The sequence below is a fragment of the Macaca thibetana genome, chromosome 11 (genome assembly GCF_024542745.1).
Source record: "Macaca thibetana thibetana isolate TM-01 chromosome 11, ASM2454274v1, whole genome shotgun sequence".
Lineage (NCBI taxonomy): Eukaryota > Metazoa > Chordata > Mammalia > Primates > Cercopithecidae > Macaca > Macaca thibetana.
Window position 1 is genome coordinate 92,940,520 of NC_065588.1, and position 20,688 is coordinate 92,961,207.

The 20,688-nt window shown below is 36.2% G+C and overlaps 1 protein-coding gene across 2 annotated transcripts in view; it reads left to right on the forward strand.

Moving 5' to 3' along the window:
- CFAP54 (cilia and flagella associated protein 54) overlaps nucleotides 1–20,688 on the forward strand; it is a 382,780-nt gene that overhangs the window by 116,486 nt on the left and 245,606 nt on the right. For both annotated transcript variants that reach the window (XM_050749308.1, XM_050749309.1), the window contains exons 27-32: nucleotides 6,236–6,367; nucleotides 8,385–8,499; nucleotides 10,336–10,425; nucleotides 11,424–11,550; nucleotides 14,745–14,856; nucleotides 15,202–15,302. In XM_050749308.1, coding sequence (XP_050605265.1) covers nucleotides 6,236–6,367; nucleotides 8,385–8,499; nucleotides 10,336–10,425; nucleotides 11,424–11,550; nucleotides 14,745–14,856; nucleotides 15,202–15,302 — 677 coding nt within the window. The remainder of the gene's footprint in view (nucleotides 1–6,235; nucleotides 6,368–8,384; nucleotides 8,500–10,335; nucleotides 10,426–11,423; nucleotides 11,551–14,744; nucleotides 14,857–15,201; nucleotides 15,303–20,688) is intronic.

Here is a 20,688-nt window from a genome sequence, read left to right on the forward strand (position 1 = left end):
TCCTGAATGGCATTTGGTCACTTTCTGGTCTTAGGACAGTCTCATTGCCAAGAATTAAAACAAAACTTGATTTTTTTGCAATAGCAAGGTAAAGGAGACAAATAAGATTATATGAAAAATGCCACAAAGGCATTTGATAACACTTAGTAACCTTTCCTAATAAAATTTCTAATAAATTAGGAAAAGAAAGAAGCTATTGAATAATGACAAAGACATTTACCAACATTTTACAGCAAATATCATACTGAATGGCAAATTTCTGGAGTCATTTCTTTAAAAATTAGCCACAGGAAATAGATGCTAACTCCTAACAGTGAGATTCAGTGTTTTTAGAGGTTCTTTCTCATGTTCTAGATAAGGATAGAAAATAATTTTGTAATATTAGAAAAGTATAATTTATCTGTAATTGTACTGGTCTCAAAACCCCATGAAGATCTGGTAAAAAATTACTAGGATTACAAGGAGAATGTGTAAAGTGATTCTATATAATACACTTACAAAATGATAGGCTTTTAAAAATACTAGCAATAATTAGAAATGGAGAGGGTAAAATATACCACTTATAATACACAATATTTAAAATTTAACAAAATGTAAAAGAATCTAAAAGAACTGTGGGATCTTACTGAGGGACACAAAATAAGATCTGAACATAGGACAGGCCACACCAAGTTCCTGAACAGGTAGACTTATTGTCACAGAAGTGCAGATCCTTCCTAAAATAATATTTAAATTTAATACAGTTCTAATTAGAATTCTAATTGAGTTTCTCTGAAGCTGATTAATTTAAAAGTTCTCAGTAGATATTAAAGTTTGCCATAAGGTCACTTTAATAAAAAAATGATGTCACAGAGTAATGGGCAAACAGTTCAGTGCAATAGAATAGAAAGTCCAGGAATGGCCCCCAAGTCTACAGAATAAATTAATATATGACAAAGATAGCAATTTGATTCACTGAGAAAATGATAGTGTGTTATAATAGTTTATTGAATGAAAGGTGCTGGTATAACTTGACTGTTCATCTGAAAGTAAACAAAGCCAGAACCTTATCTCATACCATAAACAAAATGAAGTCTAGATGGATTTAAGGATATTTATATGGCCTTGGAGTCAGGGGACACTTTCCTTGATAAGCCACAAAATTCAAAAGATAAACAGAAAAAGATAGATAATTAGATTACAAGATGATTAAAACATTTTTATAGCGAGACACTATAAGCAAAGCTCAAAGGCAAATATTAGGTTGGGAAAATATATGAAGGCATAGGATTATTAACGTTGATCACTCCAGGGAGTAATCGGTTAGAAAATATGAAACAATTTTAGAATTTGGGAAAATAATCAAATTTATCTTTTATTATGGAGGACATAATGCAATATTTCAGTTACCTTAAAAGGTTGAGCAATGGACAGGTACCAGGTGATAAATGGCCATCTTGTGAGGTCAGGGAGGCACCATTGAAGGGTTTCACACCCAGGAATGACATAAGGAGATCTGTATTTTAGAAAAAAGAAATTGTTATTGTTGTACAACAGCTAACAATTAGAGGAGATAAGACCTGAGGCAGAGATGAGTTCAAAGATGAGAGAAGATAAACTAAACCGGTATGGAAAAAGTGGAGGTAGAGAGAATGGAAAGGATTCACGAGTTATTTATGAGATAGAATTGAGAATCTGAAACTCTAATAGATAAGAATAAAGGAGGGAGAGGGAAGAGGCAGCAGTAATATTCAGCTACCTGGCCTGGGCAGTTGGGTGAATATAACACTACTCATTGAACCCTGCATGAGGAGTAACTTTGTGTGGTGAAGGGGGAGAAGGTAATGAGTTTTGAACAGATTGAATTTTGGAGTCGATAGGGTATCCAAAGAGGTGACCTTTATATAACAGGACCTATCAGGCTGGAGCTCGGGAGATGCAACATGTGTGTAAAGACAAAGAAGTTGTTAGTATCAGGACTGCAACTGAAGCAGTAGAAATAGATGCCACCACCAGGGGACAGTGCATAGAGTGAGAAGGGAAGAGAATTTTCTAACAATTTCAAGAGTGCACTTAGTCCAAGAGGCCAATCCTTCTTCCAAATACTAGGCAAGAGGGATAACTGAAGAGTTTGATTAGTCTAAAGCTATTCTGGCATTCCTAACCCCTCCCAACCTCAAGAACATTCCTGCTGCTGTTAGTTCTGTCATTGTCACATGGTGACACCATTGAAAGCGGGGGTCCCATGCAATCCAAAGCACCCTTTTCTTTCTCCAGTGTTACAATCACACACACATTAATTTGTGTTATGCTGGGCCCAAAGTCTGTCTTCCAAGATTACTTTTCTTTAGAATATATTTATCTGTGGGGCGGGCGCAGTGGCTCTGTAATCCCAGCATTTTGGGAGGCCAAGGTGGGCGGATCATGAGATCAGGAGATCGAGACCATCCTGGCTAACACAGTGAAACCCCATCTCTACTAAAAATACAAAAAATTAGCCGGGCGAGGTGGTAGGCGCCTGTATTTGCAGCTACTCGGGAGGCTGAGGCAGGAGAATGGCGTGAACCCGGGAGGTGGAACATGCAGTGAGCCAAGATTATGCCACTGCACTCCAGCCTGGGCGACAGAGCAAGATTCTGTCTCAAGAAAAAAAAAAAAAAAAAAAAAAAAAGAATATATTTATCTGCTTGGCCTACTCCGACCCCCAAAAAGCTCTTCTATCAGTGAGTATTTCCAGGGGAGGGGGTATCTTTTTCAAATAAGGGAAGGCCACGTTACACTCTCTTTCCAGGGCACTGAACACAAGTATTTACGTTTAAGTAACTAGCAGTGGTTACTGCAATGTCTTCCAGAAGAAAGAAAGAAACTGTATTTCAAGGCAGCTTGTGACTTGCATCTTGCCAGTGGCAACTTCTGCTAAAAACAATCCAAAGAAACCAATTCAGCTTATCCAGGTACTCCAAAATATTGAAATATTGATGAGGAAGGACCAGGAAAGGGAAAGGATGAAGACTTGAGAGAGGTGGTGTGAGGACTAGAGCAGGATCCCTGAAGGCACGAGGCCGTGGGATCCTAGCACGTGTGGGAGGGGTTAGTCTGGATAGGAGATTGGCTTCTTTTCTCTCAAAGAGGGAAGGGTGGTTGTAGTTACAGATGTGTGATGATGGGTTTGTGGATGGGAGATAAGCTACTTCGCTTACATTTTCTCTGTGGACAGGAAGCAAGGTCATTTGCTGACAGTTAGGAGGTGATGGGTAAGGGTGGTTTTCAAAGATTTGAGAATAGGTTGGTTTGGGCCAGCCACTGAAGAAGATGGGAGAGAATGCTGACCTAGAATAAACTGGGCTTCCAACCAGCATTTGGGGCCCAGTGGAGGTTGATGTCCTGGAATTCACATGCTGCCTTTCTCAGCTTTGGATGAATTTTCTCTCTTAGCACACACCAGCCTTCTAGCTGGCTCTGTGCATTTCCTGACTTGCTGGCCAGGACCCCCACACCCTTGTTCTCCCATTTGGGGAATCATTGAAATCCAAGTGATGTTACTGTAGAAATGACCCTGAATGTTTGTTTGTTTGTTTGTTTCTGGGACACAGATCAGGCATGATCTCAGCTCACTGCAGCCTCAACCTCCCTGGCTCAAGCAATCCTTGCGTATCAGCCTCTGAGTAGCTGGGACTACAGCCACGTGCCACCACACCGGCTAATTTTTGTATTTTTTTAGTGATGGGGTTTTGCCATGTTGCTCAGGCTGTTTTCCAACTTCTGAGCTCATGCAATCCACCTGCCTCCACTTCCCAAAGTGCTGGGATTACAGGCATGAGCCACTGCAACCAGCCTGAATGTGTTCTGAACATTCAAAAACAAATAATATATTAATGTCAGGATTTTGATATTTGACTTGCTTTAGTCCCTAATATGTTGAGAATTGCCATTCTAGAAGCTTTCTCCAGTCTAGCCTACAGTTCCAGGATCCTGGACTAACCCTGAATCCCAGATTTCAGTTGTTCATTTGATATAAAGAATGTTAGATTTTCTCTTAGGACATGTAAAACCTGATTAGTCAAATGGCTGTGTTTCTTTTCTCTGTTCTGTTTTAAAAATTGGTAATCTTTTCAGATGGTTGAGTCTTTCTTCTTTAAGCATCCGTATTTTTTTCTAACATGCTACTTGTGAGATTCATCATCTTCAATATGTCATTACTTTTGCATGATTTAAAAATTGTTGCGCTAAACATCTGGCATACTCTGTGTCTGTTCATCATTTGGTATGTTAAATAGAATTGGTCCTCTGTTTTTCCTTTGGTTGGAAAAAATTCTTTATCATTTATTATTTTCTACTAGCATATTAAAAGAAGGGGAAAAGATTGTCCAGTTATCTGTAAGCTTAGGACCTAAATATGTCAGAAGGCAAAATTAAGTAGAATGGAGAGCAGACTCGTTTCTGTTTTCTTATAGCAAAACTTAGCTCAATTCTATTTCCTTATAGCAAAACTTTCTCCCTCTCATATACATTTCATAATGAGATTTGACTGTTTTGCTGAGCATTCAAGGTTTTGCATGACCTAACCCTACCTGCCCATTCAAAATTTATTTTGGCTGGACGTGGTGACTCATGCCTGTAATCCCAGCACTTTGAGAGACCCTGCCTCTACAAAATATAAAATAAGTAAACAAATAAAAATTTTTTAAAAACTCACAAAATTTGTTTTGGCACTTTCTTTCCCACACTCTGTTCCACAGTCACTATTAGTTTAGTGCCTTTGCCCTGGTCCCAGAGAAACGTGTTCCTGTTCTTAGCATTAGATAGGGCTTCTCAGGTCTAAGTAGCCACTCGTTATTGTTCAGCCACTTTATATATCCCTTCCCTCCATGAGAAGTAACAGTTGTTATTTATTGATATGGTTTGGCTGTCTCCCCACCCAAATCTCATCTTGAATTGTAGCTCCCATAATTCCCACATGTCGTAGGAGGGACTTGGTGGGAAGTAATTGAATTATGGGGGCGGTTCTGTATCGTGCTATTCTCGTGATAGTGAATAAGTCTCATGAGATCTGATGGTTTTATAAAGGGGAGTTCCCTTACACAGGCCCTCTTGCTTGCCACCATGTAAGACGTGACTTTGCCCCTCATTCACCTTCAGCCGTGATTGTGAGGCCTCCCCAGCCCTGTGAAATTGTGAGTCAATTAAACCTCTTTCCTTTATAAATTACCCTGTCTTGGGTATGTCTTTATTATAAGTGTGAGAACAAACTAATACACTTGGCTTAAATACTAACATACTCAACAGAATATATCTGCATATAACAAATTCACACAAACTTATTTATACCCCAGTTGCTCTAAGGGGCTCACAATGAGTGTGTCCCCTTCTTTGACCCTTCCCTACAGCAGAATATATGTAAATCAGATTGCTGACCAGGGCAGCTTTCCTGAAGTTGATGCTAGAGCCAAGGTTTTAATGGCAAGGTGAAGCTGTATAAACAAGGTGCAGAAAGCTGTTCTGGGAAATGGCTCAGCTGTGGGAAGACATGAAGTCCTATAACACAATGGTGACTGTCAGATTTTATAACTGGCTCAATATTTTGTAAGATTAAAATATCTCATCAAGGAGATGAGTAGTGGAAGGTTACTTTAGAAAGGTAGGTAAGGGCCAGAATAGATAAGGCCAAAGAACTGGTATTAGGGGATGTGAGAGAGGCTAAATAGGCCTCTTCCCTTATGACTACAGTGCACACTTCCCCTAGGGTTGATGGGGAATCTGCCAAAAACAGCTTGTATCTAGCCTAGCCTTCTAGCAGAATGTCTTATAAATCACTTAGTGATGTAAATGCTTAAGACATCATGAGGTCAGTAATTGTGCTATTTCCCATAGAAAGCAACTCAATATAAGAAGTGGTGGTGATGTGGCCTTTACAAATGACTTTTTAAATATGGATTTTTTGAAAGGAATTGTTTTCTCAATAGTTAACTCACTGTATCAGAAGGTATATGGCTATATGGCCCAGAGATATGGGAAGTTTATTATTGATGAGATCCCGTTATTAGTCCTTTACTTAAAATAGTTGAATTATGCATCTTTAATTGCACTCAATGTGTTAATACGATCTGGAGGTGAACTTACAGATTTCTTAACAATAAAAGGGGGATTCTTAGACTGAAAACTCTATGGGGCTTTTGAATTTATGAAAAATGATCCATTATACTTGAAAATAGACAAGAATGCCCAACAGAGATAATTAATAAATATTTTAAATTAGATTCTTCGTTCATGGAGGGAATATGACCTGGCAGTAATGATTATAAATTATGGGAAAAAAATGTTGGACATCACACCGGGATGCAAGTCTCTGTTTGATGGTAGTAATGAACAAGAAGAAATGCCAGAGGAGGTAACTGTTTCTGTTTCTCATTTTTAAACCTATGTTTAGTTTGCATCTTTTAGGGTTAATGTAGTATTATTAAGCATATTAGAAAATTGATAAGTTTTACACTTGTTATATTTACATATAAGTAAAGTATTATAGTAAAGAGCTTTTGGGTTTTATTTTTGTTGTTGTTATAGTCAAGAAAATGAAAAAGGAATCTCTGCTAGCATACTGAATAGTCCCCATCACCAGTCCCAACCATCAGTTAGGTGATGATAGAGAGCTTCTTACACCCAGTTGGACATTGGACTTAAAAGCTCTCTAAAGTCTCTTCCAAATCTAAGATTTTACTGTTCTGGGTGGATCATGGAATGTAGCAAATACATGTCAGCATTTTTTTACTTTGTGTTCAAAGTAGATTTCTGAAACTCACTGTGACACCTATATTCTCTTCTTTATGAGACTGCTAATTTTTGAGATGAACTTTTAATATCTGCCTTCCAAGCATGAGTCTTACAAGAGCTTATGCTTATTGCCTTTCCTTGAAACTATGTAGTTACATATTTTTGTAGATCAAGTTTTGAAATGTTACTTAGTTCACTGGGTTGCTTTCTTTCCTTTCTTTCTTCCTTTCTTTTCTTCTCTTTTTTTTTTGACAGTCTCACTCTATAGTCTAAGCTGGAGTGCAGTGGTGCAATCTTGGCTCACGCAGCCTCTGCCTCCTGGGTTCATGTGATTCTTCTGCCTCAGCCTCCGAGTAGCTAGGATTATAGGCATGTGCCACCACACCTGGCTAATTTTTGTATTTTTAGTAGAGATGAGGTTTCACCATGTTGGCCGGGCTCGTCTTGAACTCCTGACCTCAGGTGATCTTCCCACCTTGGCCTCCCAAAGTTCTGGGATTACGGGCATGAGCCATCGTGCCTGGCCAGTTCATTGGGTTTCTGAGGGTACTAGGAATTACTTGAAGTCCCTTCCATGGCTTGGGTGGAGGTAGAGGCTCTCATCCCTGACTTTGTCTCACTTAGAGTAAGCTCCATTTCTATCTCTGTGATATGTTGAATTTCCAAGTAAGCATTTGTTTGCCCAAAAAATCTTTTAAAAATCACCACTGTTTTACTGGATGACTTTTTAAGGTATAATACTTTTTTTTTTTTTTCTAGTTGGGAGGATGTTTTGTCTAGAGGGATTTTTGATTAAGCTGGAAGCAATTTGAGGGTTGGTTGTTTGTTTTTGTGCCATGCAGTGTCTACTCTCAGAGTCCATCAGCCTTTTTATGTCACCCAGGCCTTGACTCAGGGCCTTCCACATCATGGTAGGACAGGCCTCATGCCTCTCTCCTTGAAGCTTATAGTCCAGCAGAAGGTTGTGATTCTTTCATCTAAGATTGTAGAGATTGTTAATTTATAGGAGTCAGAAATTATTAGAGCTACTCAAGATTCCTTTAAACCTGAAGGGGCTTGGAAGGTTTTTTTTTGAACAAGAGACATTAACAGGTCAGTTCTCAGGCTTAGACAGAAAAAACCTGGTAGTGAGCCTGAGTGCGCAGACAGGCCAATTCTTAATCCACTAATTACTGATCTCCTTATGTTTCAATGAAAGGCAAAGTAGCAAAGGCAATTAGCTTAGTTGTAAAGAAGCTCCTTCTGGGAAAAAGAAAGGGAAAAAAGAATAAAGGGGTACATTTCTGAGGGCAGGCTGGGAATTGTCTTTTCAAGATTTTTAGAGACATATCCTCAGCTGCTTTGAGAATGCAGGTTTTGGAGGGGGCTGGCTAGGTAGGTGAAAGTTACTGGGAGAAAGGGAGAGGGAAAAGAAGCAGTATTTTGGTCAATCTCCATGAAACACAGTACTATGTCTACATTTAATTAGAGCACAATAACTGTTATTATTCATTGTTATTAATTAATATTGTTATGTGGATCATAGTTTTATCTACCAAGTATGAAAGTATGAAAACAGAATTTAAAGAATGTTGTTTGAAAATGACAGTTGTCGCAACACGTTAAAGTACATTTTGACATTTAACCAATGTTTCTAGGATTCTTCTAAGAAGTCTTTAAAGACTAAGAAGCCACAGCAGATACTATTGCCTGAAAAGATAAATGAACAGCTGGCCTTGTTGGAAACACACCTACTCAAACTGACAAAGCAATGTAATCATTTTTTTTTCTGTATACCTCCGTTTAGCATTAAGTTTTTTAAAACGAGAAAAAATTTTGTTCAAAGGATTAAGATGAGATTAGCATTTGGTAAACCCTTTAAGGTTTACACAGTGCTTTTATATCATTAATCCTAACAATACCCTGTTAATAAGGGATTGCTAACCACTTTTTACAGATGTGGCTCATAAAGATTAAGTGATTTACATAGGATTACATAGCTGACTTGGACTTGAGCCTGTGTCTTCTGACTCTAAAGCAGGTTTTCTCAACCTCGACACTATTATCATTTGGGGCCAGGTAGTTCTTTGTTGTGGGGACTGTCCTTGGCACTGTATGATATTGAGTAGCCTCCCTGGCCTCTACTCACAGAAGCACAGCACACCACCCCCTAATTGTGACAGCCATCTGGGTATCCTTGGTGGGAGAGTGGGAGGGGGTTATGGTGGCACAAAAATCACTGCTTTGAAGTAAAAAGTGCGACTGAGAAATAAAGGAATAGTGTGAGTGTTAATGTGTAAGTGGTTTGAACCAATGCCTTCCAGAGTAGAAAGCAGAGTGAAAGATTAGTTTAATTTTAGGTCATTGTACTGTAGTGATTTCATAATAAACCAATGTGTTAATGCAATGATTGGTATTTTGGAGTTTGCAGCCTAGAAGGCTACTTGGGAAATTGAGTTAGTTTCTGGTGATGATTAGTATTGTCACATTTTTAAAAAGCAGGTATTTCAAATCTTCTAGAACAAGAGAGTGTCCAAATTTGAGCCTTAAACCAAGTATGAGGCTCTACTTTTGCCCCATGGCCTTTGGGGATGAGGTTACACTTGTAGAATTCCATGTCCCTACCTCACCTCTCCTACTGTGTGCCTCAGTTCTGTCTTGTGGGCTTCGCTGACTTGGATCTCTCTCTTTTAATATGTTCCATGCCTGTTTCAAGCATGGATTTATGAATTGAACTAAGTATTTGATTATTCCCATAATTGGTTAACCTAGCTTTGGGAAAGCTGTAATCATCTTATTACTATATAAAGTATAATTCCTTAAAATATACAGTGTTCTAGAAATGTTAATTACATATTTTCATAATATCAGCAAAAATATTTTACCAAGAAGCACAATGGGCTATAACTAGCTGAATAGTAAATTCTCCCTGGTGGTCTAATGGTTAGAAAAAGAATAGTAAATTCAATAACAATAATAAAATGATAGTTTTGTACAGTGTTTTCTGTGTGCCAGTTACTATTTTACAAAATATACTATTTTTATAAAATATACACATTAAAACTCATGCAACCTGTATATAAGAACCATATGAGGAAGGTACTATTATTGTCTTCATTATAAAGATAAGGAAACTGAGGCACAGAGAGGCTAAATAACTTTCTAAGGTTTCATAACTAAAAAGTTGTCGTAGTTAGAATTTGAACCCAGCCAGTCTGGCTCCAGGCTGTGTTATACTTTACTGCCTTTTAAAGATAGTTTTGCTAAAATGGAGTAAATATAATTGGTAGATTTCTGAGTCTTGGGTTTGCTGATATATGACAGCTGTTGAAGAAGAGAGAATCATGCCTTGGAAACTCTTTACCTATTTGGTGGTGGACCCCTTAGCTTTTAGGGGGAAGAGTGAAGCAAATAATTTCATCAGATTATTTTTATTTCCAAAATGTAATGCTATAATTGCTATGTTAAGGCACATAATTTAGAATAAATACTTTAGTATTTTCCTGTTTTTTCATCTCTTTCAAATAATTGTTATTGTGAATCACTCAAAAAAACTTTTATTTTGGGTTATTAAACAGAACATACAACTTTTGAATTTTTTAACCTTAGATGTTACATCTGAACTCTCAGGAGGAGAGGACCCTATATTTCTTTATCCCGTAGTTTTGAATTGGTCGGTCAAAGGTGCCGTGAAAGAAGGTAGGTGAACTGGATGTGTATATGCTGTTCACTCGATTTATCACCAAAGAGAATTAATTCTGTGGATTTTGTTTCTGTTGTCTACTTGAAGATTTCACCTGTTTTAGGCAGAATATTTTGAATTCTTAGCCACTCAGAATAATGCAGAATCTTGATTGCCAAGTAATGAAAGAGACCTAAATGGGTACCTGATTTAAAGTCTGGAAAGACAGAATCTTGATGGTGGCTTATTTTGGTAGTGAATGGTGGTGTTATGAAGCTTACGAAAACTAGGGCATTGAAAAATGTATTAGTGGCCGGGCACAGAAGCTTACACCTGTAATCTCAGCACTTTGGGAGGCCGAGGCAGGCAAATCACCTGAGGTCAGGAGTTTGAGACCAGCCTGGGCAACATGATGAAACCCCGTCTCTACTAAAAATACAAAAATTAGCCTGGCATTGGGTGGTGGGCACCTGTAATCCCAGCTTCTCAGGAGGCTGAAGCAGGAGAATCGCTTGAATCTGGGAGGCAGAGGTTGCAGTGAGCTGAGATCATGCCACTACACTCCAGCTGGGGCGAGAGAGTCAGACTGTGTCTCAAAAAAAAAAAAAAAAAAGAAAAATGTATTAGTGACTTTCAAGTTTAGCTGATGAGAAATGGCAACATAATTGATTAATTCAGAGTGAAATATAATAAAAATTAGGATTACTAGTTAGGATAATTATCAATAACTTTTTCCCCCAGTTAGTCATACATTAGAAGTGACCTTAATGAAATCTTTCTCAGTGCTGAGATATTTAGAAAATAAATTTAATATAGACTGTAAAACATTCATTGATATTAGAAAAACAATAGTTCACACCACATTTATTCCTATATACTTTTTAAAATGGAGAAATCTAAAAAGCAGATTAATAAACTTGCCTGTTGGAACAAAATGACTGCTAGCACTGGCAACCCTTCGGTACTAATAATTGAGTATATTGGTAACTATATCTGAACTTCCTTGTTATTACAGTTATGAAATTTAAGCAAAAACCAAGATTTCTGGAATTCTTTACGCAAGTTATGCTAAAATGCATGAATGAGGAAAAATTTCACCTTTTGGTAGAGGTAACAGCTCCTGTCCACGACTTCTTGAAAAGGTACTTGCAATTATCAGTTTTATACATATTAACAACTTTAAAAAATGAATATCATTGTCAGTTTTAAGAAATACAAGGTAGATGAAAAAGAGAGTGGAGTATATACAGCTAAAACCACCACCTAAGAGATAGTAAAAACTTATGTCTGTGTAAAGAAATAACTAAAACTAAAAATATATATACAGTATACTCACAAATGAGAATCGAGCATGTTCGTATCTCTAGCTGGAAACAGATGAAGTCTTTCGCTATTGAGTCAGGATGGCTAATAGTATCTCTAGGCCATCAGTTCTTTCTCACACAAGGTTTTGGCTCCAGTTTGGTCATTTCCCGCTTGTTTCTAATTCTTCTGTGGTAACAAATAGAGCCATTTCTTGGAGTTTCCATTTGTATATGTGAAGAGGGAGTTCCTCAAATAAAAGCAGTAAACCTTAAAACTGTCCCTCCTATTCTCTAAGCCTGAATGATTCTCTTTGCTCCCAAATAAAATGATAGTGCTTCACACCAATTATGAGAGATGCCAAATTAATCCAACTTTTCTTTTGCCAACTGAGAGTGGGCTTTTCTTCAGTGGGCATTGATCTGTCCATCCCATTTTAATAAAAGTAAACATCAGTAACATGAAACCTGGTTTTGAAATGGTAGCAAAAGAGAAGCATTCCCTTAAAAACAAACAGAAAGATATTCTTTCTAAAATAGGTACTTCATTTATTAGAACAGAATCTTAGAGTGTATATGTGCTTCATACTTTCCAAAGATAAAAGAAGAAATGGCTTATATTAAATGAAACAGGCCATGATAATAACATAATTGTTCAGAATTAGAGTTCTATTAAATTTTTTTAAAAACAGCTAAAATTAGATGTTTAGGAGGGTTGAATAATGTTTTTGATTCCAAAGAAAAACGGAAGATACTTTCAGTGTGCAGGCAAATGTGGAGGGCTGGCTGTGGAAATCTAACCTAAGAATAAGAGATATTCTGGAAGAGGAGTATAATATTATAATACTGTATTTATACTGTACTTTCCCCATGTTTGAATATGTTTAGATACATAAATACTGACTGTTATGTTACAACACCGCCTACAGTGTTCAGTATAGTAACATGCTGTATGGGTTTGTAGTCTCGGAGCTATAGGCTGTACTATATCACCTAGATGTGTAGCAGATGATACCATCTAGGTTTGCATAAGTACATTCGATGATGTTCACACAATGACAAAATTCCCTAACAAAGTATTTCTCAGAATGTATCCCTGCCACTAAGTGACACGTGACTGTATAAATAGTTAAAACAATGAACAAGTCCTCAGTAACGTTGACTTGCATAAAAATTTTAAAATACTATTTATCACAATGAAAAGCGGTCAGTCAGAGCTCCACAGAGCAGTGAACAGATCAAGGAGTGGATGAGTTTAATTTATTCAATGGATGAAGGTGCTGCTGTGCTTGGAGGAGAATGCTGAGATGGTGGCAAAGACTGTAGTCTAAATGTGACCTCCTCTCCTTCCCGTCTCTTTCTGGAAGAACATAACAACCAGGTCAAGCACGCTGGTAGTGAGGGAGAGAGAGAGGAGAGGCTGTAGAGAAGAGACCTAGCTGGTTGGAAATGGAAGGCAGTCTTAGGCTTCAAGTTGTGGAGGATGGCTCCCCAAGTCCCTTACGGTCATTGATCAAAGGCTTCTAATTTAGGCAGCAAAACTTTTGCCCAAGTGAATGTCAACTAACTGGGTGATTAGGATTGTTACAACTGAACTGGGGTTCCAGACAACCATGGGCTTAGGATCATCTTCATCGAAACTGGAGCGAAGGGGCCAAGATGGATTTGGGTCAAGTTCCAACCCCTGGAACTAGCTATCCAGGCTCACCCCGGCATTTCATTAGCCTTGCATTAATAAGACCCTATATTTTATTCAAGTTTTGGGATCCCATTTATCATGTTAAGCAGTTTTGCTGTACCTGGCTAGTGCTTATGAAGAAATATAAATTTAAAAAAAATAGAAATTTCAGGAAAAATAGGCAAGTATCAATAAAGGGACAGTGAGAGACTATAGTATTGGGAAAAATCAGCTCAGTTCCTGTTGGTATTCAGAGGGCAGCAGTGGCTGGGAGCTTGCAAAAGATAGAACCAAAGAGATTGCAATCTGTTGGAAGCAAGGAAGCTTGTCTAGGATTACTTTTACAGTATTCTCCGAGTTATAAGGGAAGAAGTGTCCATGGTTATTTCATTTTCAGTCCAGTTCTGTTCCATCTACATCATGCCTTCAACTCCTCTTTTTCCCTATAGAAGGCCCTATGGGAGTTTTTATTATATGATTATAACATACAGCATATTCTCTGTTATGCATTGTATAATGCATTTTTTGTTTTTTTTTGAGACGGAGTCTCGCTGTGTTGCCCAGGGTTGAGTGCAGTGGCGCTGTCTCGGGTCACTGCAAGCTCCGCCTCCCGAGTTCATGGCATTCTCCTGCCTCAGCCTGTCGAGTAGCTGGGACTACAGGCACCTGCCACCACGCCCAGCTAATTTGTTGTTGTTGTTGTATTTTTAGTAGAGACGGGGTTTCACTGTGTTAGCCAGGATGGTCTCGATCTCCTGACCTCATGATCCACCCGCCTTGGCCTCCCAAAGTGCTGGGGTTACAGGCATGAGCCACTGCGGCCTTCCTATACATTGTATAATACATTTTAAAACTTATTTATTTAGTCTCCTGTAAATAGGCATTTAAATTCTTTCTAATTTTTTATTATTATAAACAGTGCTGCAAAGGACAGGACATTCTTATACATATGTCCTTATGCATATGTGAGAGTTTCTGTAAATATACAGGGCTGTAGTTGCCAAGATATGAACATTTTAACTTTACTAAGTTATTGCTTAGTTAAGTTATTTAGTTAAGATATTGCTTAGTTAAGATATTGCTAAGTTGCTCTTAAACTTTTATCAATGTGAAAAGTTTCTGTTATTCAACATCTTCACTGACAGTCACATTTTATGATATGATTTACACTTTGCTATTTTGAGAGACTGACTATTTCATGCTGAACAGAGATATCACAGTCTAATTTATGCATAGGACACAAGCAATTTTGGATATTCTTGCATAATTTCAGTGAAAACTTTAAAGACATATTACTTTGGGGGTAGTTCTGCACATTTTTGCAGGTCTTTTTGACTGACTTTATCTTTTTTATTAGGAGGAATGAGTCTCTACTTGGACTAATAAAAGTGAAATATAAGGAGAGTACTTTGAGTAAAAAAGTAAGCAAATATTTAAAGTTCAAAGCTGCAGTAATGGAAATTGGAAAAGTAAGTTTCGTATGAGTTTTGAATTTTAGGTAATGAAATTGAGAGATTCATGTATTTAGAGATGATTGGCTACATTTAAACTCATTATAATATGAAACAGAAGGATATACTAACAAGCATAATTTTATAATTACACAGTACAACTTTTAGATTAACATGTAGATATTGTTATAATCAGAGTTTTTTGTCTACAGGGGTATTTCTGTTGCCTTTGATAATAATTTTAGTTGAGGGTATGAACTACTGTATTTCAATGTCAAGAGATAAGCATTAGAGTATGAATAAATTATTCTACTGTGTTTAAAGTTTGAATTTAACTTGTAAAATTTTATCTCCTCTATTAAGGGTGCAGAAATGTCACAAAGAGTAAGAAGTAAAAAAAAGGAAACTCTAAGAGATTTCATTTTAAAAAATCCAGCTATTTCTGAAATGGTGGCACATGAAAGGTATTAACTAATTAATTAATTCAATAAAAGTTTACTTGAGGGTAACTATGTATTGGGCATCATTTTGGGTACTAGGGATACACTGGTGGATCAGACGGGTGAAATCGTTGCCTTCGAGGAACTTACATACTAATGAAAAAAGCATAGTAAACAAGTAAACACCTAAATAAACAAGACAGTTAAAAATGTTGATAAATGTTGTAAAGTAAATGAAATAATATAGAATATTTGGCTTGACGTGAAGGTGGTGGTGGCAATAGTTTAGATAGGGTGGTTAGGAGAACAAATTGGTAAATTATCAGTGAACCTAAAGTTCTTGATTACAAAATATGGCAAAATGTTTAGTTTCTATTTTTATAAGTACACATGTATAAGAATTTTTTATTTATACATTATATATCTTACCTTCATGATCTAATGTTTTTCTATACCTGTTTAGTGATTTTGATTTTAATTTACACAACATAGATATTAATAGAACCAATTCTGCTTTGTTTTTATTTGCATTTGCCTACTATCTCTTTGATTATTCCTTCATTTTCTTTATTTAAATTATGACATATGGGTATAAAAAATAATATAACAACTATGCCATTTAACATGTAAAACCTTTCAAACACAGTTGAAATCCCCATGTACCCATCCTGGTATGCATTTCTGTTTTCCTCTATTCTGGAAATAATTCCCCAAATTTCGTTATTATTATGCTGATGAGTGAATTCGTATGTCAACCACATATGTATATATAAGCCCCAAATAATACATGCTATAATTTTTTCTGATTTGCTTTGGAAATTTGCTTTTTTTCTCTCAATATTATGTTTGTGATTTTTTGAAATGTCACCTATACATAAGTCCACTTTCTTAATTTCACTGCTGAATGGTATTTCATTATATACTAAATATCATATAATAAATTATATAGTAATAGTATAATGCATTGTGTTTATTGTATGCATATTTCTGTATGCATAATACATACACATAAATATGAATAACACACATAATTTAATATGCATAATATAAATAATATATATTTATTATGCATATATTATGTAATATATATTATACATTGTATAATAAATGTTTTAAATGATTTATTCAGTCTCCCATAAATAAACATTGAAATTCTAACTTTTCACTGTTGTAAACAATGTTACAAAGGACATTCTTGTATATATCTCCTTATGTATGTGTGAGAGTTTCTGTAGGGTAAATACATAGGGTTGTGGTTTTCAAGATATGAACATTTTAGCATTACTAGATATTGCTAAGTTGCTCTTAAATTTTTATCAATGTTGTGAAAATTTTCCATTATTCAAGGTCTTCACCAATGCTTGATTTTATTATCACATTTTTGTGGAACTATGTGGTATGAAATTTTGCCTCGTTGTTGTTTCAATTTTCATTTATTTGATTCCTAAGGTTAGGCATCTTTTCATGTTTTTATTTGGCCCAACGGTTTTTCTAGTCTCAGGACTGCTTATTTGTATTCTTTGCACATTTAAAAACTTTTGTTTTCTTCTTTAGTTTTATAAGTTTGGATGCTAATGCTTCTCCCAGTTTGTGGCTCATCAGTTCACATTTTAAAGTTCTTTAATAATTAATTCAAAAGTTTTAATTCTTAATGGAGTCAAATATATCAATGTTTCCCTTTATTGCTTTGGAAATTCTTTCCTAATCTGGGGGTAGTAAAGATATTCTCTTTGTGAATTTAAAGTTTTGATTTTCATATTTAGGAATTTCATTAATTTGTTTTTGTATATGGTGAGAAGATGAGTCCCCTTCACTCTCTTTTTTTTAGTTTTGTAACTGGTATTCAGTTGACCAGCAGAGTTTATTGAGTAGTCTATTCTATTGTCACTGTTAACTTTATCACTTAGCAAGTTTTCATATATGTAGCTTTGGGATCTCTTCTCTGTTTGATTAGTCTATTAACTTATTCCTGAGTCAATATCAAACCATTGTAATTACTCTAGCTTTAAATTGAGTTTTGCTGTCTGAGGAACAAGTTTCTCCAGAATATTCTTTTCCTTCATGCAAGTCTTGGGTATTATTCCACAAAATGAAATGATTTTTTGATTAATACAAAAAACTCTACTATGATTTTGATAAAGATAGAATTGAATGTATATATTGGTATAGGAAGGTTTTTAAAAATTATTTATTCATTTTTTTACACTGTTGTGTTTTTCTATTAGTAGACAGATCACTTTCTTAGGTCTTTAATGCCTTTCAATAAATTTCTATGATTTTCTCCATAACCATGTTATATATCTTTTGTTAGATACATCAAGGAACTGTTTTTTGATATTAGTGTAAATGCTATTTTAAAATTACATTTTTGAATTTTTCTATTCTTTGTATAGGTGTATAATTGATTTTTTTGCATACTGATCTTCTAAACAACTTGATAATTTATTTGTAGATACAATTTTTTTTGTGTGTGTGGACAGTCATAATCTGAAGAGATAATGTTTTGCTTATTCCTTTCTAATGCTCCAGCCTCTTCTTTCCTTTTCATATTTAGCCTACAGGCTAGGACTTAGAGTTTAATCAGGAAAAGCGTTTGTGGATTGTGGACATCCTTGTTGTAAGATGCGTATTTAAAACTTTTTTATTTCCAGATAATTATAGATTCATGTGCAGTTATAAGAAGTAATACAGAGAGATCCCATATACCCTTCATCCAGTTTCTAATGATAGCTGTACAACTATAGTACAATATCACAACCAGGAAATTGACATTGATATAATCCACTGACCTTATTTGGGTTACAGCAAGTTTGCATGCACATGTGTGTGTGTTTGTGTGTCTGTGTGTGTATTCTATGCAATCTGTAGAATTTGTATGACCACTACAGTATGTAACCTTTTGAGATTGACTTTTTGTGTCACTTAGCATAATTCCCTTAAGAGTCACCCAAGTTGTGTGTATCCAAGAATTCACTTATTATTGCTTAGTAGTATTCCATGGCATTAATGTTCCGTGTTTTACTACCATTTACCTATTGAAGAGCATTTAGATTGTTGATTGTTTCCAACCCAATAGCATTTGACTATTAGGAATAATACTGTGATGAGCATTCATGTGCAGTTTTTACATAAACATAAATCTTCATTTTTCTGTGATAAATACCCAAGAGTGCAATTGCTTGGTCGAATGGTAAGCATGTTTAATTTTGTAAGACATCCTCCACTCTTTTGCAGACTGGCTCCTCATTTTTACATTCCCATCAACAGTATATGAATGATCTAGTTTCTACTCATGCTTTCCAGCATTGAGTATTATTACGTTTTTTAAAATTTTAGCTATTAAAATAGGTGCATAGTGATATCTCATGGCCTTAATTTGCATTTCTTTAATGGCTAATGATAGTGAACATCTTTTTTTTTTTTTTTTTTTTTTTTTGAGATGGAGTCCTGCTCTGTCGCCCAGACTGGAGTGCAGTGATGCAATCTCGGCTCACTGCAACCTCTGCCCCCCTGGTTCAAGTGATTCTCCTGTCTCAGCTTCCTGAGTAGATGGGATTACAGGCATGTACCACCACCTCGTTTGACTAATTTTTGTGTTTTTAGTAGAGACAGGGTTTCACCATGTTGGTCAGGCTGGTCTTGAACTCCTGACCTTGTGATCCACCCACCTCAGCCTCCCAAAGTGTTGGGATTACAGGCGTGAGCCACTGTGCCCAGCTGAACATCTTTTTATATGGTTACTTGCCATCTATCTATCCTCTTTAATGAAATGTCTGTTTATGTCTTTTGCTCATTTTCTAATTGGACTGTTTTTATTTTTCTGTTGAATTTTGAGAGTTCTTTATATATTCTAGATACAAGGCCTTTGTTGCATATGTTATTGGCAAAACTTTTTCCCAGTATGTAGCTTGTCTTCTCATCCTCTTCACAGAATCTTTTGCAGAGCACAATTTTTAAATCTTGATGAGGTCCAACTTACCAATTTTTCCTTTAATGGGTTGTGCTTTTGGTGGCAAACCTCAAAACTTTTTGCCTAATCGTAGGTCCTTTTTTTCCCCTGCTAAGTTTTATAGTTTCATGTTTTCCATTTAAGTTGTGATTCATTTTGAGTTGATTTTTTGCATAAGATGTGAGGTTTAGATTGAACTTCATGTTTTTACCTGCGGATATCTAATTGTTCCAATGTCATTTCTTGAAAAGACTATCCTTCCTCCATTGAATCACTTTTGTACCTTTGTAAAAAATCAGCTGGACATATTTGTGCAGATCTATTTCTGAGTTCTGTATTCTGTTCCATTGATCTATGTGCCTCCCTCTGCCAATACCACATTCTCTTTCTTGATTACTGTAGTTATAGAGTAAACCTTAAAATCAAGTAGAGTGATTCTTTTCACTTTATTTTTTTTACAAAATTGTTTTAGCTACTCTAGGATCTGTACCATTTCATATACATTTTAGAATAAGCTTGTCTATAACATGAATTTAAAGATCTATTTCTTGTACCATTTCATATACATTTTAGAATAAACTTGTCTGTAATATGAATTTTAAAAATATATTTATTATTTCCCTTCTAAGTACTATATTTGCTTTGGGGTTTGGGATGAAATCCTTTATCACATTTTGGAAACTGTCATCCATTTTTTATTTTCTAAGAGTTTTGTTATAAATTATGTTGAATTTTGTTTAATATTTCTTTTTCATTGATTTTTTTCTTTAATATGATCATGCAACAAACTGCATTATTACGTAAATGTTCAAGGATGCGTAGTATCTTTTTGCTGATACCACTTCTGACACAAACCATATGGTGTTTTCCAGCACCAACCAATTCTCCAGCACCAACCGGGCAGCCCCATATGCACTTCATGGAATTTCTCCTTAGGATAACATCCTGCATAATTATAGTATGAAAAGACAATTTAACGCTGACACTGTCGACACAGAGTTAGCAGCACATCCCACAAGTTAAAGGGCTTGGTTCCACAACACTGCCACCACTCAGAGGCCAGCCACAAATGTGATCCCAGGATACCCACACTTCTGCCTAGCTGACTATGAATTCAGAGATTCCCTCCTCGGGTTCGAAAATTTGCTATAATAGCTCACAAAACTCAGAAAAACACCTTACATGTTTACTAGCTTAATGTAAAAGATACAAATGAACAGCCAGGTCAGGAGGTACATACCAAGGGCAAAGTCCAGACGGGTCCTGAGCACAGGAGCTTCTGTCCCTGTAGAGTTGGGGGCACCACCCTCCTAGCTTGTGGTTGTACCTACCTGGAAGCACCCTGAACCTCCTAGTTCAAGAGTTTTCATAGCCTGGCTTGCAGCCACCCTCCCCTCCAGGCAGTGGGAGGGGTGGGGCTGAAAGGTCTCACCCTCTAATCATGTGTTTAGTGATGATTAA